This window comes from Lepidothrix coronata, unplaced genomic scaffold (genome assembly GCF_001604755.1).
Source record: "Lepidothrix coronata isolate B3197 unplaced genomic scaffold, Lepidothrix_coronata-1.0 Scaffold62, whole genome shotgun sequence".
Taxonomy (NCBI): domain Eukaryota; kingdom Metazoa; phylum Chordata; class Aves; order Passeriformes; family Pipridae; genus Lepidothrix; species Lepidothrix coronata.
This window is the reverse complement of record NW_016690242.1, coordinates 2,200,554-2,223,771: the sequence shown is the minus strand read 5'-3', so window position 1 is coordinate 2,223,771 and position 23,218 is coordinate 2,200,554. Positions and strand designations below refer to the sequence as shown.

The 23,218-nt window shown below is 38.5% G+C and overlaps 2 protein-coding genes across 7 annotated transcripts in view; one reads left to right on the top strand and one right to left on the bottom strand.

The window, feature by feature from the left end:
- The window catches only part of VPS50 (VPS50, EARP/GARPII complex subunit), an 82,452-nt gene extending 69,981 nt beyond the window's left edge, over positions 1-12,471 (bottom strand). For all 4 annotated transcript variants that reach the window (XM_017817758.1, XM_017817760.1, XM_017817759.1 and 1 more), the window contains exons 1-4: positions 12,360-12,471; positions 10,520-10,588; positions 1,418-1,540; positions 758-829 (exon numbers count right to left, since the gene is read on the bottom strand). In XM_017817758.1, the coding sequence (XP_017673247.1) occupies positions 758-829; positions 1,418-1,540; positions 10,520-10,588; positions 12,360-12,392 (297 nt within the window). In that variant the 5' untranslated portion in view covers positions 12,393-12,471. The remainder of the gene's footprint in view (positions 1-757; positions 830-1,417; positions 1,541-10,519; positions 10,589-12,359) is intronic.
- Positions 12,472-13,648: 1,177 nt separating this feature from the next.
- HEPACAM2 (HEPACAM family member 2) overlaps positions 13,649-23,218 on the top strand; it is a 27,142-nt gene continuing 17,572 nt past the window's right edge. For all 3 annotated transcript variants that reach the window (XM_017817637.1, XM_017817636.1, XM_017817635.1), the window contains exons 1-3: positions 13,649-15,216; positions 19,744-20,094; positions 20,904-21,188. In XM_017817637.1, coding sequence (XP_017673126.1) covers positions 15,147-15,216; positions 19,744-20,094; positions 20,904-21,188 — 706 coding nt within the window. In that variant the 5' untranslated portion in view covers positions 13,649-15,146. The remainder of the gene's footprint in view (positions 15,217-19,743; positions 20,095-20,903; positions 21,189-23,218) is intronic.

Sequence of the window (23,218 nt, the reverse complement as noted above, 5' to 3'; positions counted from 1 at the left end):
TCTCTATGTATTGTTAACAATGCAACATTCCCCTTCTATACATTTCTTTCATTCAAAGACATGAATTAGGACTACTGCTTTTATTTTTCTTGCAGAGACTCTCCAAATACCACAGTTAATACATTTGTTTCCTGTACCATATTATTCATCTTAAAAGAGCAATGGAACAACAACTAATGTATGAATAGAAACTAAAAAAGCCAGGAATATAACAAGTACCTTTCAAAAACTGCAGCTTCGACTTCTCACCTTTGACTACTCATAACATTCCATTCAGTTTATTATGTAATAACTCTGTACCAGTATTCACTAGAAACTCTTGTGGACAATTAACAAATTGGCAAATGAAAAGTAAGAGAAAACAGCATCTCCAAGGAGACAGTTTTCAAAACATTTTATGTCTTACGTTGCTAGAAACCCTGCAAAAAGAGAGATACTACTGCACCATTCAGTGCCGTGTTGAACATGACCTTTCTGGTAATAGACATGAAAAGATGAACATTCAGAAAATCAAGTTTCTAAAGAAATAGCACATTTGCTTGTTACTATACTTGTCACTAAGACTTACTTCTATGATTTCATACAATTATATGAGGTAGTGATGCTTTTCCACTATAAAGGCACACAATATAATATTTTTTTAAAATTGCATATCTGAAGTGTTTAAGAAACCAAAACTTTTTCAGTTACACTTCTTGCTAGACTTACAGACAACATGTAAATTGTGTGAGGGTACAGAAGAAACAAGTTTACTTACAGCAGCTTGCTGTTGTTTTAATTTGTCTCTGTACTCTTCCAGTTCTTGAAGACTAAGTACTGGAGGAAGCCTCTGCATATAAACAATAAATTAAATTCAGTGAGAAATTAAAGGATGTTAAATCACACATAGTATTAACTAAGCAATCAATTTCATTAAAGAAACATTCTTATTGATTTTGCAATCTAATTTGCAGAATTAATCCATTATTTCAAATTATGGATACTGAAATCAATTAGTGGTAAGATATACGATGTATTATCATAATTGCCTCATAATTACCTCAAAGTTACTTTATTTTAAGCCATATATACATAAACACAACCCCCAACAAGGAAATTATTATATCTCAGTTAGTTTGCTAAAAAAAAAATACACAAAATATAGAACCGACTTTTTTTTTCCTGAACATTTTGGCTTTTTCACTATAGTTTGAATTATGAAGTGTCTGTTAGCACAACTGATATTAATGCTACCACATTAAAAGAGACTGCACCAATACTATACACTAGAACTGCAAAATGACGTAGGAGAGTACAGTTTCATATTAATGCAAGATATAAGAAACAAAACAAAAAATAGCTCATTGAAATAAGCATATTCTTGATCTTCATTTTTTGTTATGCTGCTGTCTTTTCTCTTAAGCAGAGAAAAGCTTACCTCTAACTCATACTTCACAATATCAAAGGAATCATTGGAAAAATAAACTTCTTCAATGCTGTTAATTATTTCCTGCTGTGCCTGAGGATCAGTTGGTTCTTCATGTAGTTCTCTGAACTCCTCCTGCACAAAACAAAAAAGGATTTCCATAATGTAATAACACACCCTAACAAAAACAATGTTTTAACAAACCAAAAATCTTTCAAAAGCCATTTACAACATTAGTACAAGAAGTAAGGGCAAAAAACAGAAAGATGAGTATGCTGTGGCTTGTTCTTCCCATTAGGGACAGCAAGATACCTAAAACATTTCAAAAAACATAGTATAGATTTCAACACTGCAGCTCATTTAAACACTTCTTCATCAATACATTTATGGCACAAATGCATGTTGAGTCCATGGATTTTTCCCCCTGAAGTTTAGAAATTCTCATAATAAACTGGCAGGCTATTTCTCAGAAGGAAAAAAAAAAAAAAAAAAAAAACACCAAAACCTAAACAAATAAAACCTGAATTTTTAAAATCAGAAGAATTCTCTTTGCAAATGTAAGGTAGACAGTGACACTACAAATGTATAACTTTCAAGTCAGCACTCACAATTCACTGAAATAAGTCATGTCATTAAACACTTGAATTTTTTACAGGTAAACCCAGAACAGACCTGCCTTCTTTGCACAAGATTAACAGCTCTCAGATTTTAGCACAGTGGTCTAAGCAGAGATGTGCTGTCAGCTTTCTGAAAGCTAATATTCAAGAGGTAAGCATTCCCCTCCTTGCTGTCATGATCTCCCCTCAGTCTTCTCAGTGACTCAGCTGCTACCAGTGGTTAGCAAACCAAGAACTGAGACTCCCCCTGCTGTACTGGACATTGCAACTAATTCTTATCCTGTCCCTGATGTTGTTCCCACCAAAGGAATGAAAAATCCTTCATCAGACACTATAAAGGGAGAAGTGCTAGGATATTCTTCCATCAAAAATAACAATAAAATGGACCAAATTGCTTGATATTGGAATTAAACCCTGGTGAACCAATCCAGAGGACTGAAGAGTCCCATAATGACCCTGAGCCTCCCAACAGTGCCAGGTTGTTACAGGGACAAAGTGGCTGTATTTTCATCACCAAGAGCTCAAGGGCTTATTTCACTAGCTAGAGGCATCAGATTTTAGATTAATTGACTAAACAACCACTAACTTGCTTCTTTTGTACATGAACTGAAACAATGTCAACGTGTACATGTTACGAGGCAAAGTGACACTTTTAATGCAAGCAAGGTACTGTTTTTCTAGAGAGTTGGGGGCAGCCAAGGGGTGACGAGTGGACGGTTTGGAAGAGCATCAGAAGGAGCCGCTGCTCCTCTGAAATACCTCTCACCGGAAAAGAAGAGAGGGGCGGAAAAAAAGAAAAAAAGGAAAGAAAAATAAATAAAAGGGGGGGCAGACAAAAAGCAGCGGCTCTGATACACAGAAAAAAAGATTTCCAGCGGATTTCGTGATCCCGAGCGGCCACAACCGAGGCTGAAGGAGCGGGCGGTGCTCGGGCGCCACCCGCTGGGCCGCGGGCGAGGCCGCAGCTGGAAGGCGTCTTCGAGCCGCGATGGGGCAGCGGGTAACTCGGAGAAAAGCCCTCGGAGCTACCTTCTTCCTCTCCTGGGCGGCCCCAGGCGCCTCTGATCTCGTCTGAAACGCCTGATGCAGTCACTGCCACCAGAGCAGGTGAACGCAGCGACCCATCTACCAACAGCACGCACCGGCAGCAGGTGAACGAGGGAGGGCATGGACTGCACCAACAGGCCGAGAGAAACAAGGAAATAATACAGATCAATAACTATATATATAACAACATATATAATAAATAACAATATCAAAGGAAACTGATGCCGGTTTTTAGGCAAACTCTTAAAGACGCATTTGGAGTGTGGACCCGCTCTTAGCGAGCGCATCCCAAGTGCCACGAGCCACAACAGCGTCTTGCCGAGACGAAAGCAAAGGCTGGGTCAGCTCCTGCCACTGAAGAGCAGAAGGTGCCAACACAAGTTTGCAGGAAGCGCCTGCAGCTCCACACCGGCACCAAAGAGACAGGCAGGACTCCAGGCAGCCAGGGCTGTCCCTTCAGCGCCAGCCACACAATTCACCCAGCAGTGACACCTTTCCACCTCATGTTTCCGCTTTACCAAGATCACGAGAAACAGAGGACAGGAGGGCTGGTTAGGCATGAGAGCAAAAAGATTTTTGACAAATAGTCCTTTTAGAGTCTGTTTCAACTTTTTAATCTATGGTTTGAAGTTTCCCTCACATGAGAGCACACGGATTGGCAGAGGACACACACATTCATACTCAATGGCATACCACTTTTGCACTAATCTAATTTAGAAAGCAATGAAGCTAATAACTAACCATATGCATTCCTGCCCCTTAAAACAAACAAAAATTATTTCCCTCTGGGCTCCTTAATAAATCATAGCTTTATACTGTACATCCCTCTATAAATCGGCTTCACATCTTACAGTACATTTAGTTTTAGCTATATGAAACTAAAATTAAAAATTATCCAAGACAGGAAACAGGGTCCACTGAACCATTGCAAATGGAACGATCCAATTTATCATCTGATATTTGCCTACAAGTTCCTGCATTGCTGTTTGCTAACAGAAAAAAGATGAAAAACTAAACCCAAGGGGAAATCCTCAAGATCATTTAAAATCTGCACCATTGATATCTTGTCATATTGGTGAAATAATATGTTAATGCATAGGTCAAGGTAACTGACATCTGATAAAGATGCATTAAGAAAGCCACTGTGGACACATATTCTGGATTTGGATCCGTGTGGTAATGAATTGGAGGCGTGTTTTTAATATTAGGATTTCAATGAAGCCTTATCAATGACCTTTTTGCTGTCATAGAACACCACAGTTTCCAAGACAAACATAAAGCTGATGTTGATGTGACTATGAAAATGGCTAAGAAAGCATTTTATCCTGCCTCAGAAAGACCATTCACCTCCGTGTTTCTTGCCAAAATACTACTCAGGAAAATATTTTTTAAATGGACAAGGTTTTTCATTATATTGTATATTTTTTTAGAAAAGCAGTCTAATGAAAAGCAGTCTAAAGCTTATCTCCAGGATAAGCTTTAGCTCCCATATAAATTACACTGTCTGCCACCAGACTTTATGCCATGATAACCTGCACCTTCCAATACATTACACTCCACTAGTTTCAAGGAATAATATGCTGAAGGCCAATGTATTCACTCACCACTGAAGGATGCAACCACCATTGGCTACAGTTTATTTGCTGATATTCAATTTTCATCATCCCTTCAATTAGATATACAAAACAATTTTGCTATATATAAATAAGCCCACAGTTTCAGGGGCCTCAGCAAAGGCCAGATTTAGCAATGTGGAGCTTGTACTCACACACTTTGCAGAGGGAAAGAAGGAAGTGCTATTGAATCCCTCAAGGCATTTTTCCACCTCAAAACCTTTAACTATTGCCACTTAAGTACCTGCCTTTAAAAAAAGTCATCATTAAAACATACTTGATAGTAAATTTTATGTTAATTCAGCAATTCCAAGTGCTATTCTGAATTTAAAAAATTGCAACAGAGGGAATCATATGATAACAATCATGCAGAGGACTTTGCCATTGCTAAACTGAATCAATTAGATATATAGGAGATGAAGAAGAGCAGCATATTGGCAAGGTGGATCCCACAGTAGTCACTTCAATCCACCTGCCCAGGTTAATACACACATTCAGCAGTTGGATCTCTCCAAGCAATAAAGGGCCAACAGCCATCTAAGAAGCTGTGTCATGGGCTACTCCTTTCTACAAAGTTTTCTTCAGCAAGAGGCTTCACCTCCTGAGTAAAACTTGTGTCACTTGTGAAGCCAACTGTGCTTTTCTTTTTTCCCCCCAATACTTTCGATCATACTTTCATGGAAATACAATTTCTCCTGTCAGGCTGCCATCAGTGCAACCCTCATCAGCAGATCTCTTCATAATGCTCCCTAAATAGATCAGTGAAAGACAGCTTCTAGGGAGGGAAAAAAAAAAGAAAAACCCTACCAGTCTGATGGCTTTATATACTTCAAGAAGCCATTGCCAAGTAAAATACAGTGCTTGCATCCACACACTTCTCACATCATTTTGCCTTCCTGTTGCACGGAAATAAAAGTTTACCATCTAGGAGCCTGTGGCAATTCCTTGAAATATATTTCAGAAGAGTCATCTCATTGCAGACTCATCTGAAATGCAGTTTAGCAAGTTGTAGATGACTACCCAGCTATTTACCAGTGCGTCACACTGCCACTCTCCTTGTATTCTATGCTGCCTGTAACAGCAAAACCAATATTGCTCTGTTAAATGAAGCATTACTGGTAGGGAGTTGAAGCAAACACCTTCTGTATTCCAGTCACTATCAACTAAAAGACTTGGGAAGTGAAGACGTTGAAAAAAGGTAACTGCTACTACTCAGATAAAAAAAAAAAAATTCTAATCTAATTAGAAGCTGAAGTTCAGAAACAGCCTATGTACCTCTACCCAGAGAGTGCCAGGAGCCAAATCTGTGCTATACTCACTTGGACACAGCCTCCTTCTCTTTGTCCTGAAACAAAAACACACCAATGAATATGGTGTAGATTTATATCCTTCCATTTTGAACAGGAATAATACTTCCATTAAAAGCTAATCCTAAATACCAGGATGAGGGCTCTGCTCAACAGATTCAATCAGCAGGTATACTGCAACATCCTACCACTATGAAATTAAAAAATATAAAAAAGTATTTATATACATATATACATAAACCAAATCGTTTAATTTTATATACAAATAGATAGATATAAAATATGTGTTCTATAATGTATATATAACTATATCCATAAACTCACTTTGTTTTCCCTCCCTTCTACTCGCCCACTTTCCCCCACATGCGGGAAGGCAGTCCCGCAGGGAAGTTTAAGGTATTCCCTATCTTTGATGCAAAAAGCCCAGAACTTTCTTTTGCTCTTTCCTCCTTCAGTATGTATAGAGAGTACTTATTAAAAAGCTCTCACTAAACCAAAACAAACTGTGAAAACAGTTCTCCTGATTAAGAGAACAACAAAGCTGACCTATAGAACAGCTATTAGCCACACCACCACTTAATGCGCTCCTTTGAAGCAGTGAGCTACTGCTGGGGAAATAGAAGCCCACACAGACTAACAAAGCCATACTTCTATATCTATAGGAAAAGCATAAAAAATAAACTTTTGGTGTTGTTTACCACCATAAGCCACAAAGTCAAATAATAGTTGTATATTGTGTATGAGCTGATTATCATCAAAATAAACATAATGTAATTCAAAGTCAACTCATCATTAACCCCACACACTTGAATTCAAGCATAGAAAATACCTATCTCACCCTTTTGTGACAGAATCTGCTAAACAAAACTGTTGTCAGCTTGGAAAACAACAGAGCTGACAATTCCAGAATGGTTCAAAAAGAATTACCATTTGCCAGGGCAATCAAGGCATACCAGTGAAGTAAGGTATCTCAGACAAAAAAGATATTAAGTCTTCCTGCAAACAACTTTTTCTTCTAGATATCATAGAATCATCACAGAATCATAGAATGGTTTGGATTGGAAGGGACCTTAGAGACCATCTATTTCCAACCCACCTTTCATTAGACTAAGTTGCTCAGAGCCCCATCCAGTCTGGCCTTGAGCACCTTCAGGGATGGGCCATCCACAGCTTCTCTGGTCAACCTGTTATATCCAGCCCAGCACAGTTCAGATTTGATTGCTCTGCAGACGCTAACACAGACTTAAACTATTATACACTTACATCTTACTATGATACAATTACTATTATACACATACTTTTCTGTGTGAGTTGGCTGTATGAGTCTGTATTGGAACATAGAGTAAAGCAACTTTGCTAGTGATTTGGCTTCATGTGATGGAAGCAAATTGAAATTTTTCAAGATAGTCGCAGAAGTTATTGGAATACTGGTTAATGTGAGTGCATTCACTCAGTTAAATACCCAGGAACCAAATAATTTCATTCCTTAAAAATAAAAAATTGAGAAGCACAATCATCATTGAACATGCCGGCCAGCAAGCAGTCAGCAAACTAACAGCTTTCAGACATCAACACTCAAAGGAATTTTGCCGGATTTGCCATCAAGAGATGAATTGTCAACATGTTCTTCTTCCTGTGCTCCATATTTCCCATTTGACCTCCAAACTAGTGTGACATCTCAAAAACATGGTTTTGTTCCTAGAGTCAGCATGATCTATCAGTGGCTTGTGCTTTTTCCAGTAATTCATGCTGGCCCTGCAGCCTTTCACTCTGTATAGCCCTCCATAGCTTTAACACAGTTTTTTGAAGCTTTCAGTAACACTTGCCCTAAATCAATCTGGAGATATGAAACCGAATGTGGAAGTGTGATGATGAAAGTGCAGCATCATAACCATTCTGTCATCAAACATCTTGAGACTTTCATGATTCAAGATATAAACAAAAACAGTTATAAAAACAGGGCAGCAAACATTTGTGTTCAAGTAGCAGCTTGAAACAGTACAAAGTCATGCTTTTACTCATTGCCTTTAAAAATCTGCACCTTTTCCTAAGTCTTTACTTTTGCATTCAAAAGTGAATTCTCTTTACCAAACATGTCCATTAAAATACAATAATTACTGAGAGGCATTAGATTATATCCAGCAAAGCTGCTTGATCCTATAATTATAATGCAGTTCTGTTTTGTGACATCAGTACATTGCCAGGGCACTGAATACAGCTTTAGATCAAAATAAATACCAATATCCAAAAGCTCAATAACTTTCAATTTCTGTGCAGTACTGAAACCTAACCTCCTTGACAGTTACTCATACCAGAAACAGAGACAACATCTCCCTCTCCTCAACCCTCAAAATTCCTGTTTTCAGCATATCTGAATCTACCCTCCCAGTGACAAGAAACATATTACTGCGCCTCATTTGATGTCTCATCACCTGAAAAGCAAAATCCTACAATAAAGGCTTTAACAAAGCTGAGGAGGCATGACAATGTAAATCATTCCTCTTAAAGAAATGGGCTGGAGGTAAAGTTACTGTGACAAATGGGTTGGGACCCTAGCCAGAAGTTAAACTGATTAAAACACATTCATTATACTCTTAGAATCATAGAATGGCTCAAGTTGGAAGGGACGCATAAGGATCAAGTCCAATTCCCAGCTCCTCCCAGTACTACCTGAATATAAACCATATGACTAAGAGCATCATACAGATAATCAAATAACCACTCAAATTTATAAGAGTTTCCTTCAATACAGCTTTTTGAGGAGGTAAAAGTAATTCTGAATATATTCCAAATATAGAATGTATATTCTGAATATAGTTGTTATTTTGAGAACTAGTCACTTAAAACATTTTTGAAGGAAAAAAACATAATTATAGAATTACAAAGTGGTTTGGCTTGGAAGAAACCATAGAGATCATCTAGTTATAACCCCCCTGCCCTGGGCAAGGACACCTTTCACTAGATCAGGTTGCTCAGGGCCTCATCCGACCTGACCATAAACACCACCAGGGTTGGGGCATCCACAATTTCTCTAGGCAACCTGTTCCAGTGCCTCACCACCCTCACAGTAAAGAATTTCTTCCTAACATCTAATCTAAATCTACCCTAAATATTAAAAGACTGAAAAATATAAAAGCTTTATTCTGTGGCACAGGAGAGAATAACACTTTAATTCCATCAACTCTAAAAAAAAAAGTAATCAGATTAAAAGTTCCAGTGTTAATGCAATCTAGGTTTTTCAGGCCCAGATTTCCGTTTGCAGGACAGATGCAGATAATTTTTTCACATTGCATATGTTTGACATAAATGTGTGAAAAAAATACAAATTTTTGAGAAGTATTCGATTTCCCATTGTTGTTGATACACAGCTTAGACTTACCAAACACGTAACATCAAACTGTTACAGAACAGAAATCTAGCCAAGGTACCCTTCATCTACTTTTACATGAAGAGTCAACTTTGTTAAAAACACAGTTTGAAACTGGATGCTCAGTGTGTGGTAAGAATCTGCAATTCTGAAATCTAAGCCACGGAGATGAGACAGTTCTTTCAACATCGCTGCGACTGAATACTTTTGCTTTTTGATATCAATATATTGGCCACTGTTTAATAGTGTCATGTACCAATTCAGAGATTCTTACTTGATTTTTTAAATATACAGTAATGCTGATTTTCTGGTTGGCCTCAGCATAAGCACCATATTACACAGTACTTATATAGAGGCAAAGAAACACAAGCAGTCTTTTGGGTTGTTTTTTTATTGTAAAATAAAAAATTTGGCCATCCAAATTCAAGTCAGTGACTTAAATATCTTATTGGTTAAAGGCAAAGCCCAGATTAGGGGAGAATAATAGAATAAATCCACAGAAGTCTTGTGAATCATCCACTCAGATCAAAAGGGTATAAGGAACGGTCAAATATTGTGGTAATTGTTCCCTGACACACAAGTTATTCAGCATGACTTGTGAGATGAGAGTGAGCTGCCATTAGTTAAGTATTGAGACCCACAAAATGCCAAAAGCTATTATTATTATTATAAAGATACAACTTTTAAAATAGAACATGAGGTTAACTATATATGCTGAAGATCAAAACCATGACACTACAAAATATACTTACAGCACCAAAACCATGAAGAGACTAAATATCAAGACCAGAACTATACAGGCTACCCATACAGTATCTACTTTCCAAAGTAAACATTAAAAAAAGGCATTTTCCTTTCTCCTTTTTTTTTTTTTTTTCTCCAGCAAGAAACCTAGATAATATTAAGATCGGCATCCAGTGACAACTCAAAAGTTTCAAGAAAGAAATTGTCATGCAAGTTCATTCAGAGTTGGTGAACAGATTTGTCTCACAGCTCTTAGTTCTTTCATAAAATAAAATATTTTCAGCAAGAAACAAAACTCTCAAAAAGAACAACAGCAAACCTTGTGTTTAATAAAAAAAAGACACAACTAAGTGTCATCAAACTATAAAATGAAAAAAAAAAAACTAAGGATATGGGAGTGGAGGGATGTTGTATCATACCTTAGTAGGAATCCGAAAGCTTTCAACAGGACTGAGGTCATTAACACTCTCCTGAGGACTTCTTAGACCCTTTAAGAGAATTTTCATAATCAGTTATGATTGATTACTTTACATATCTTGCAATCAAACTGCACAAGTCTTACCTGATGTTGAACAGATACCTGTAGGTCCTTTGACAAATACTCTGACGTGGCTGGAAGGCTAAGACCTCATTCTAGAAACATTTAAGCAAGACCATTGGTCTATAAATTATGCTCCTCAAACATCTAAGCATTTCCAACTTTATGCTGCACTATGCACCTTTTCAGTGCAGTTTACTAACGTTCTCTTCATAAAGTTCACTTACATCCTCCTCTCAACTTCCAGACATTACTTTAAATTTTAAAATGAATGTGTGTCCAAAAACCCTAAGTACTCCTGCAGTTGATGCCAACAGTTTTTTTGCAAGCCCCTTTCGGGCTCTAGGTATCTATATTTCTTTGAAACAAAAGGACCTCTGCAAAACTACTATGTGAGTTTACAATGAGAAAAGTTTTGTATTTGTCCTTTGAAAAGGACAATGCTAAAGTGTTGTACATCACTTCTGTCGTAACTACTATATTTTACAATTGCTTCATCTTCACAGAATGCAAACCCTCTTCATTTTAGTGTTGATTCTCAGATTTCATTGTGCATCATTTCAAAACATCCTCCCTTTCCAGTAACCACCATCAAAGATGACTCACCTCTGTGCATCGGAAATTCAAGGTAAGGAATAAACAAAGCAACTGCTGCAGCTTCTTGTACTTCACACAAAATCCTTCACATATCCTCTCAAAAATCAGCAGTACTAGCAGCTTCTCTCCAGAAGCAATCAAAAGTTTCACTTATCAAATGCTAAATGGAACTTTATCCTTCCCAAGGACTGAAAATTGTTCAAGCCGTATTATTTTCAGACCACATCTCCACACTGGGCAGACTTCCCACTATTTTTCTTAGTCAAGCTGTAAACTCATCAAGTACCCCTATACTGAAGGTAAACAGAAGATTATTTTGCAAATTCCACTTCTGTGCCAGTATTCATTTTTAAGCCCTGCCTCCTGCATAAGCATCATGACTCTGAGGACATAGTTTAAAAAAGAAAAGTTTCTGACTTTCTCATCATTTTCTGTAACTATCTAGAATATTTGATGTGGTAGGTGACACAAGTGATTATTTAAGTTCTCCAATCTAGACACATGGACAAACAGGCTTCATTTCAGATGTATCTCATATACATGAATTATCAAATGTTCTGCTGATACACTTCTTTAAAAAGACTCTCAACCTTAGAAATACTGGTCCAAACGTAGGCTTAGATCTACATAATCCTAAAGACCACTGGTACAACTGGTACACAGCAGTGCGGTGACAGACACACACCGAGTGCTCTGGCACACATTCAATATGTGCCCACCCAAATACGTCCCCGGCATCTCCACAGCCTCGTCTACCTTCGGACCGAAAGCGTTTGCTGTCAGACAAAGCCACGCTACCGAAACACAGCCCAGCGCTACAAAATTACATGTCAAAAAGGGAACATGACACAGGCCGGCCCTGTCATCTCCAACAGCGATTAGTCTGGTGTGACACAGCTACGCGCTGGCACCTGCGCACGCTTCCATTTCTCGGTGTAAAGAGAAAAACAAGGTGGATGCCTGTGCCCCGAGAGAGACCTCACACGCCCCGAGCCCTCCCTCCCCGGGCAGCCGGGCAGAGGGCGATGCCCGCGCCTCGCTGGCCCTCCAGAGGGCCCGGGCACGGCGGCCCTAGGAGAGCCCCGGACCCCCGCGGAGAAACCCCCCTCAGAAGAACCGCTCACCTGGCGGGTCATCAGCGACTTGATCTTCTGCATGATGGCCCCGCCGCCCCCCCCGACAGCGCTCAGCGGCCCCGCGCGGCGCCGGGGCACGGCGCAGCCATGTTGGGCGCCACCTGACCGCGCCCGCCCGCGGCTCCCTGGGACCGGTAGTTCTGCGGCGGCGGCGCCCGACTACAACCCCCGGCAGCGCGGCCGCGAGGGCGGGAGGGCTCCGGGAAGGGCTCGGGCGTGGGCGGACTCTTCCGTCGCGGATCGGCTGCTGGGCGTCGGCATCCCTGGGCTGGCTCCTGCCGGCGGGGCGCGGGGGTGGCTGGGGTTTGGGGTGTGCTGATGGGGTGTTTGGACCAGGAGGTTCGCTTGTGTAGCCTTTGAAAGCAGTTACTTGAGAAGACAAAACGAGGCTTTGTCTGTGGAGAGAAACTAGAAAGCACACGTAGACAATGAGCATTTCCCGGTTGCCGCGGGTTATTTCGAGTTATGCACAAGTGCGTCTGGCCTGGTCACGGGTGATGGGGTTTTGCGTCGCCAAAACAGACTTATATCTCTGGTTGTATAGATATCAGCTACAAGCAAGCAAACAAACAAACAAAAAGCAGATAGCTTCTTAAATCTACTTCATATCAATGCAAGAAAAGGAAAAATTTATCTGACAACCTTTGCTTAACATCCGACAGTAAAACTACCAACACATTCCCTATAGCATAGTAGTACCTCCAGAAAAGGTGGTCTTTCCTTCTGGAGTTTATAGAGTGTGCACCTAAGTCAGCCCAGCACGTGTTTCCCGATCCTGTTGTTAGTTATCTCCCATCTGACCAGTGTGTTTTTGCAGGGTAGGTCAGGTAAGAGCAGGCGTCTGAAACAACATAGTGTCAAAAGGAGGGTCAGGACCGATGGTCCCCTCACTGCTTTCTTTAGCAGGAATTCATTACTTCTGGCTACCATTAGGCATATCATGTGTAATTGTTTCTGTGGAAACCTCTAACAAGTTTAGCTCATAACGAAGTTAACTTCTTAGTAATAAAATAACTAAAATTTGCAGAAACACAAGTGTTCAAAATGCTAGTACAGCAAATAATGTTGCTTTCATGTAGTTGCTTTTATTCAAAAGAGGGAGGTTTGATTTTCGTAAAGTCTAAATGCCATTTAACGACTAGCGCAAGTTAGAATTCTATAGAAAAAATAACGTGCATTTTTAGCATGCACTACATTTGTGTGTTATTCAGTGTAAAACTTGCAGCATATTAGTGACATCAAGAATTATTCAAATGCTGGAAATGAGGGGACACACTTGAAAAACATAACTGCTACTCTGTTTGTTTTTTTTTTTAATGTCTTTGCCCATATCAGGTGTTTAAAGCACCAACACAGGCTGTGTGCCAATGTGAAAGCTCCCATTTCAGTTAGAAATTAGTTGGAACCTGTGATATTTTAATATATGTTGAAATAGTAGATAGTAATTTCTAACTCGGGTTTTATAAAAGGTTGTGATTTGATATATCTAGCCTACAGTTAAGTGGATTAAGCAGGTTATAAACAACAACATTCAGAAGGGGCAGGACAATGGACCCAGGAAACCGTTGGGAATATGTGAAATACCCTGTTCATCTCCTGGCTAATGTCAGATGGTGATATTATTTCTGCTGGGACCGCTGTATTTCTGTTTTTGTTTGCCTGACATTACCCTTATATGTCTTCCATTAGACCTGGAAGGATCTGGGTGTTTTCGCCTCCCTTTAACTACGGTAAAAATTGAATGTTTGGCCCTTCTGCTGAGGGCTTAGAACCTTGCTGTACCCCTGCTCCTAGCACACGATGAGGGGAGGCATTTCCTTGCTACCAGTCCCTCATGCACAAAGCAGGATACAGTCTAGCCTAATATTTGTTAATCCATAATAGCCAGCCTAAGTGCTGTATAGTGAAAAATATAATGTGTTTTTGTATGGATAAACCATCTCTGTTGCTGCAAATATTTGCTGTTGCAAACTGTTACTGCACAAGTGTGGGAGGGTTTGCCTGATTTGCTGCTGATTTGTATGGTGAGTGACAGCTTTGGACAAAATCCAAATCCTACATTAATATTAATTTATTGATGTAAATTAATGCAGAACAAACAATAATCAGCAGCTAGCTCAACAACTGTAGTAAGCTGTCCACTCTAGCCATAGGATTCTTATTTTGAAGATACCTGATAGACATTTGACATCATGTGTTGTTTAGAGAAAGGGAGTAAACTCTTTGCTGAGTTATGCTTATGTTAAGGAAAAAAAGTACGGAAAATTTATGGACTTGAAAAGTGCTAGGAAAAAAATTAAGTGAGGCTCTTTAATAGCTGTTTAATGTTTTTTGTAACAGAAGAGGAGAGGCTGTCATTGGCAAAGATCTGAAAAAAATATTCTGAGTACTAATTCTAGTTTGAAATAAGCAGAAGCATGTAGCATCAGGGTATTTTTTATGGAACTATAACTAAGGGAAGTTAATAACTATATAACCTGTACACTTGGTGCGTTTACTTACTTCTATTAATTAAATGTACTTTGTATTGTGTGCCCCATTTATTACATTCTGTGTCATATTTGCTGTGGCTGCCGGGGAAGGCAATGAAGATGGGTGCTCATCTAACAGGTGCTCCACTTCCTTTGTTCTTTGTATACACATATTCAAATCACACAAGGCAGGGGACAGGATAGGGCCTGTTAACTCATTGCTGATTTCCCTAGCAAATAAACCAGCTGCAGGTCCAAGCCCTGGCTTAGTGCTGAGGAGAAGGTGGCATTTGTGTGGGACAGGATGCTTTCATGGAGCCCCCTAGCCAACTTCTTTTGGGACTTAGAGTGCAGAATATATTTTCTACTTGTAGGTAAGATACAGTATAAATTATATTTGATTATCCTTGTGGAAATGGAAATTGATTTTATAAGATTTATCTTTATAAATTTAAAGATATTCCTGTTGTGTTCTCAGATGTTTTGTTTCAGGAAAGTAGCCTAAAAGCTTTTAATCATTTAAATCAGATACTGGCACCCTGTTTTATGAGTGGAGCTCAAGTTTTAGCACCTGACAAAAATGAGTGCTATACATAATCTATATGTAAAATGTGGGCATTGATTAAATATATATAGTCACATTTATTGAGTACTATATACATTGTGCATTCTTTTTAAAAAGTAAGGCTGGAGAGGTTCTAAACCAAAGTTTATACAGAAGCTGTTACATACCGCTTTAAAAATTTGTTGAGACAGTGCTGATACATTATTTTTCATTTCATTATGATTAATTTATATGTAATACTTAAATGTACTTAAAACACAATTAAGCTTTTAGTCAAATGAAGAATGTCTCCCCAGTAATAGTGCATTTGTTTGGTATCTGGCTGCAGTTTTCATTTGTTATCCATGCAGTGGATAAAAAGCAGATGTTCTATGCACTTTGACAGGAATATCCTGTCAAATGTTAGAGAAACTTATTTCTACAAACTACTGTAATTAACTTTTTCTATATTTAATTGGGTTTGTAAATGTCAACAGAGGAAATATATACTATTACAAGTGTAGTGCATTCTCTAATCTTTCATCTATAAGAAGAATTTTTCTCTTATCTTCTTTGTGAACCTTATATAAAGTCATCTAGTTTCCTTGAGTTTGAGCTAAATACTTTTTCAAGAGTTTTTGCTTCATAACAATTGCAGATTTATATGAAGATTATTCAATCTCTTCTTTAAAAATGAAAAATCCTTGGTTGACAAAAAACACAGCGAATGTATGTTTTCTTTACATTACAACTTTATTGGACATTTTTCATTAAAACCCTACTGGAGATATTGTCATGCAAACAGAGTACTTTAGAGTACATTTGTTCACCAGGAAGTCTCGTCTTATACCCTTACTCAGATATATATATTTTCTAGTAAGGGAAATGTGCTGCTCATACTTAATATCATGACAAGAACCAAGTGCATTGGAGACATGATGCAAAGCCCACTGAAGACATTGACCTCAGAAGCTAAAATTAAGTCCAGTAACAAAGCGCAGTAGAACTTTTTCTTGGGCAAAAATCCCAACCCAGGGAACAGTATGCCCGAGTTTTTCCTGATATAAATGGAGATACAGAAATCTCAGCTTCCCTGGTCCATTATATCTGGGACTTTTTTTCATAAATGAACATACTTGCAAAAAGTGAAAAAAAAATGCAAAAACTATTATCACTGATCTAGTGACATTTTGCACTGAGTTCAGGGAGTTTGGAGAGCTGAAGAGCTAAATGAACACTGGTGAAAAGCAGTTGAGAGTCTAAACTCACTTTGACAAGGAGATGTGCATGTTAAATTCAGACAATGTTAAAACCTCACTAGGCAGGTTTCAGTTTATGCCATAAACTCGAAAGTTATGTCATAGTTTTTTATTTAAACTAAAACTGCAGCCCTTGTTTTATGTCAACAATTCTGTTGTGCTTGCTAATACTGGTGATAGCAAAGTGAGATGGAAGCAAAGCACAGATCACTGAGCTCCAAGTGGAGGTCATTTTGGTACAGCCCTTATGGTCATTAAACAAAAACTAGTTTCTGAAATTACATTGTCTTGGAAAAATATATCATATTTGGAAGGCTGTAGGGATAGGAATAATTATATGGAATTTGTGCCTGATGAATATGAATTTAGTTTGGCACATCGGCTTGATTTTGCTATTAGCATTAATTCAAAGATTAGTCAAAACGGTCTTCAGTTTAGATTTAAAATCAAGACTAGTCTAATACAAGAGAATCATAGAACCGTTTAGGTTGGAAAAGACCCTTAAGATCATCTAACTCTGCCAATTTCACCATTAAACCATGTATCTGATCAAAACGTCTACGTGTCTTCTAAGTACCCCCAAGGATAGTGGTGAGTCCACCTCTTCCCCGGGCAGCCCATTCCAATGCCTGAAAACACTTTTGGTGAAGAAGATAACCCTTTCAATAAAGAATATTCCAGACTGCAGAAGATACGGTCTCTGCAAAAACCAGAATTCTTCCATCAGTGCTCCTGTAAAACCCTTGCCTTTGACAGAGCACCATTTTCTAATAACTTGCCCCAGCCTGCCTTGTCCCTTGCCCTGCCAGCCGTGGAGAAGTTCCTGTGTGCTGGTGGTAGTCCACAAAATCATCGGAGCAGAGCCAGATTGAGCAACAAGCCACTCCTGAAGGGACACCAGGGGAAAAATGGAGTTTTCGCCCTCACCACCAATGGTCTTGGCTAAAAGAATTTCCTTAACTGCACATCAGAATGTCTTTCCAAGCTGTTACACGGAACCAATTTTCCCTGTGAATCAAGTGGAGCGATGTTAATTTGCAGTTTCTATTCCCGCAGTTTTTAACTGCAGAGAAAGTAAGCTTTCCAGCCAAAATTCTCTTCTTCTTGCTCTAGTATGGTGTTACCTTTCATACTGGTGGTCCCACTTACCCTGCTACTTGCAAGACCTTTTGGGGTTTTGCTAATTTTCTGCACAAACAGATCTGTGAGAAATATTATTTGTTTTACATATTTTATGATTACATTGCAGCTGTTACTGGCTTCTTATCCAACAGCACAATCGCTTATTGATAGCTAAATAAACCCAGAAATTGAGCAGCATCATGTGTAAAGAATGAGGAAGGATATGGACAGATCTTTTAATTGGTCATTTACAGATCTCCCAGCTCTCTGTTTGAGAGATGTTTTTTACTTCATTCCAGTTGATATAAAAATTGAAATGTATTTGATATGTTATATAAAATAGATCTCCAACATTACAGATTTTCTGAAGGATTCTACTGAGAAGTTACTCTCTTTTTCTGTTTTTTTCAACTGGAGAACAGCAATTTAAATCTGGTTTGTGCAGTAGGGTTGTCAGGGAATTAACCTCTGAGAAATGTTACACACATATTTTTTAGCAGTCTTTAATAGCACAGTCACATATTTTTCACATGTAGCTCCCTCTGTCCTCCCCCTACTACACACCACTTTCCAGGTAGAAATGTACTCTGTGTGCTTCAGGTGGGGATTTACTTTTTGGTTACAGGTATTTGTCAAGAATCACAGAATCCCAGGTTGGAAGGGACCTCAAGGATCATCTGGTCCAAAGAAAGATGATCAGTAGCAGAAAGAGAATAGATGGTGCATGGTGAAAGCATTGCATGTTGTCCTGGGTAGTGCATTCTCAGTCTCCAGTGTGCTCTTATGCAGTGTCCGATTACTTAAATCCCCTTTTTTACACGTCCTTACTTATGAGAGGTTGCCTTTTTTTTCCTAGGGTTATGTCTTAGCACTTGCAGTGTGCTTTTCACCGTTACTGAGCACTCAAAGCTGAGCGATTAAACCTGGAGTCAATAGGAATTGCATCTTGAACATACTAAAATATGTTTATATGTATTTTGGGAAATCCAGTCCTTAATGTTTCAAAATGATCATCCAAAATAAGTGGGTATTTTTGCTGTTAATTTTCTCTGGGCTTAAATTCTTCACCTATAAAATCTTATCAGTTATAATGGTGTTGTGAAATCAGTTCATTAATGTCTATGCCTTACATCATTGCTGTTCTTTTGAGTTCTGTGGAAAAGTTCATGTGAAAATCAATCACTCAGTCCAGAGACTAAACCTTTAATAATGTTCTCTAAATATGTCTCAGGCTGGCACAGTGAAAAATGATTAAAAAAAACATACATGGGAAAGACAATGATTAACCAAGGAGTGGCCTTTTTGCACCATAACAGAGACAGAATTCTTAGAGAACAGAATTAATCATGTAGCTGAAAAATGTGCCTTTGTGGATATCAACATCAATTCTGCTAATTTCCTAAGATCGGAATACTTGGCTTTTGCAGGCTTAGTAATGTTTCGTGAGTTTAGTCTTGCAGATACTGAGCTGTCATCAATAATAACTATATATAATTATATCAAACATTCATGGAAGTTCTGCTTGTCACATTTTCAGTCAGTTTCTCAATATAGCTGGCAAAGCAACTAAGAAGTTGCTCTGTAGCTGAACCAACCTAGAAAAAATTCCTAAAAATTGAGTGTGCAATCCAAGATTATTAGAGAGTGTGAGACCTAGGAATTTGAAATATTTTAAAGGGAAAATATTTTATACATTAATATAAATGTACATTTTCTCATTTTTCTCAAACTTTCAACAGTAAAAGTTCCTTCCTTTGGTTTTCTTTATATTTTGAAGCTGCAGCTAGACCCAACTTCACCAAGGTCAATGAGCGTTTGCCTCTTTCTTATTTGATATCTGAGTTTTAACCATACAAAAAAGTGTAAGTTTTAACATTGAGAGTTTTTTCATGATGAGAATTTCTCATTCAAGTTTTCTAGGTTTTCCAGTTGTGGTTTGAGTTTGTTTATTTGTTTGTTCTTTCATTTTTATGCAGGTATTTGTTCTGCCTTAAAGTTGACAGTACCATCTCATACCATCCACGGTATTGAGGGACAACCACTTCATCTTACTGTTGACTACAATTTCAATGCTACAGCTTCTGAAATCCAGATAATTTGGCTTTTTGAGAGGCCTCAAAGTAATCCAAAATACTTGCTTGGCTCTGTAAATCAAACAGTAGTTCCAGACTTGGAATACCAGCACAAGTTTACCCTTGTACCACCAAATGCATCTTTGATGATCAATCCATTGCATATCAGCGATGAGGGCAATTATATTGTAAAAGTCAATGTCCGTGGAAATGGGACAATAGCTGCAAGTCAAAAGATTCAAGTAGCTGTTGATGGTAAGTTAGTAAGAGATGGTATCTTCATTTTGAAAATAGAATTGCAAAAGTTTTGAAGTATTGGTTCTTAGTATCCAGTTACAATAGTGTATCGTTTAATGCAACCATACATTAATAAATTCTAACAAGTTATGTTGTTTTGTACTGCTACTGGAGGGAATGATAAAATATGTTATCTTTAAACAAAATTAATATATTGACTGATGTTTCTGTATCATAAGTAAAAAACTGAAGAGGTAGAATTATCTAAGAGAATGACAAGAGGCTACTGTAATTTATGGATTACACAGAGACAGCCCTGTAACTGTTGGGCTTGGAAGAATGAGATGAATGACATCTTGAGGTGACAGAGTTGTAGCTGCCATTTAACTGACAAACCCATCCCAATTTGCAGCCATCCTCATGACTGGATCACCCAGTGGTGCCCAGTATGGGCAAAGCTGTGGGCAGTCATACTGAGAAGTCATACATCATGGGCAGTGTCATGCTTTGTGCTCTTTTCATTTCGATGGCCTCAGTGATTTGTATGTGAGGCAAGAGCTGGAGGCTGTGGTATACCTCACTGCAGCCTTTATCTTATTACCAGTAATCTAAACAGTCTGGTTTTATTCAAGTACTGTAACAATTCTTGCAGTCACCAGCTGAGAGTATGGCTTTCTTTTTTAACCTTTAACCACATTTAATAGATAAAATTTGAAGTAGGAGTAATTTCCAGTGAGAATGATGACTGCTATTTGAATCATCTTGACAATGAAGACTGTGATATAGTGGCTTGTCACTTTAACAACTCCTATCTCTTTATTTTACAGTTCCAGTCACAAAGCCAACTGTACATACTGAACCATCTTCAGGAGTAGTGGAATATGTAGGAAATATTACCCTAAAATGTATTCTGGGTAAAGGTACAAGGGTAACTTACCAGTGGATGAAAAATGGGAAGCGTCTCCATGCTGGCCCTAATTATACCTTTTCATCAAACAATGCTACACTTCTAATTGTTCCTGTCGTAAAAGAAGACATTGGGAATTACAGCTGTCTAGTATCTAACCCTGTCAGTGCAATGGAAAGTGAGATAATTGCACCAACCATATATTGTGAGTATATGAAATATTCATTACTACCTTAGTATGAACGATCTGGCTGGAAAGAGTGCCTCTAACTATGGAAACAGGCAGAAAACAGTTGAGTCAACATTATATGTGAGTTTGCATTCCAAATGAGCTTGTTTGTAATAGCTCTAACTTACGACAGGATAATCAAGTTACTCAGTGTTATGTGGTTGTGAAGATCAGTCTCAACTGCAGAATTCAAATAAGAATTCCATAGACATCTTGAGATCTGGAGGTGATGGGACTTAAAGGAAAAAAAATAATCAGATGGTTACACATGTAAATATTGTTAAAAATGGAGGTGCCAAACAGTGTCAAAAAGCTAAGCACAGAAAGTACCGGGCTGAAGGACTGGTGTTAGTGGGTTTCTTCAAGATCATTTGAAGTCCAGTCCTGTTTAATACTTCCAGTAATGGCACCAGCATAAAGATTGGGAATATCTCAATGAAGTTAATCTGTGACATTAAATAGGAGGACTGAATAACTAAAACATAGTAGTATAACTGGTATGAAATTTGCTGGTAAAAAAATAAATGGGCATGGCCTTTTAGGGAATAAAAAACATGAACTTCTGCTGGTGAGATTGAGATCTATTGGGAAATAATCAAGACAGTGAGCCTGGATGATTGAGCTATCACAAGATTTTTGTGAACTAGCAGTGTGATTCATGCATGAGAAAGACATATGTAATACTAGGGTGATGGGCAAAGGATTTCCAACAAGGAAACAATAGAATACTGATGGCACATAGAAAGTCAGACCCCACGTAGAATGCTGTGTGCAGTCTCTGCAGCTCCTAGAGCACTGATCTCAAACTGGAAAGAAACAGAAAATAAAGAAATGGGGAAGAGATCCAGAGAACTCAGTCAGGCTTAGCAAAACTAGAGCTGAACAGAGTGTTTGCTTTCCACATCAAACGGGAAACAGGAGGGAGAAAGAAGAGTTGCATAAAGACCAGTGTTGCCAGAAGAATAAACCATAAGGTAGCCATATATTTTGACTGGAAATGGAGGCACCTGAGAAACTAACTGTGAACACAGATTGAGTTCATGAATTAATTTAATTTACTTTATACTACAAATTCAACAATTTGTAGTATAAGTCTTAGAATGGGCAATCATTTTTCCCAGTGCCTCCAAGATTTGCAAGTAGCACATGCTACACGTGACCTCTACTCATGTCCTCAGGGCCTGAACTGTCATTCTCAGTGGAGAGCTGAAATCACACAGGTCAGGACCTACTTTGCCACCAATCCTGTTCAGATATAACCAGTTTAACAAATGGCAGAGTGGATGGCACAGTGCAAGGTCTGGAACAGGATTCCTGTCCAGCCAAGTGTTAGTGGCTCACTCTTGCTTTTACCAAACTCTGTCATCCGGCAACTGGTAGACAGTATATGCCCTAGACTTGTTATGATTGCACTACCAACAAATTCAGAACCTACACCTCTTACTGTCATATTTTCCTTCTCCTCCTTTCATCTCTTTCATTCTTCTACTTATTTCTTTTTAATTATAACTTGGAAGAATTAGATAAGGGCGTGACTTGCACCTAAAGCGTGCGTCCAGGATCTCTGCACTGCACCAAGAGTACAGAAAAAGATTGCCTAAATTAGCAAAGATTAACAAGGACATTGTTAGATATGAGCTGAGCACTAATGCAGACCTTATAAAACTGACAGCAATGCAGACATGAAGATGAAGAAGCTGCTGCAAAGAGTCCTAAACAGGGCAGATGTGAATTGAGCTTCTGTCTCATTAGACAGAGGAATCATGCTAAAACACTCTACAAGGAAATAGCTCCAGCACCGATGGGAGTTTTAATTTATCATAACCGTAATTTAAAAAAACCCCAACATTTCTTCCTCAAGGTAGCACATTTTTAAATGCCTGCTTTTGTACAGTCAGAATCTCAGCTCACTTAAGTGTTTAAAGTGCTAAGTGTGAGAGATGAAGGTTTATGAATGCAGGGCCTCTATTGCTTTTTTCATTTTAATGAGCTGTGAATGGGCCTTA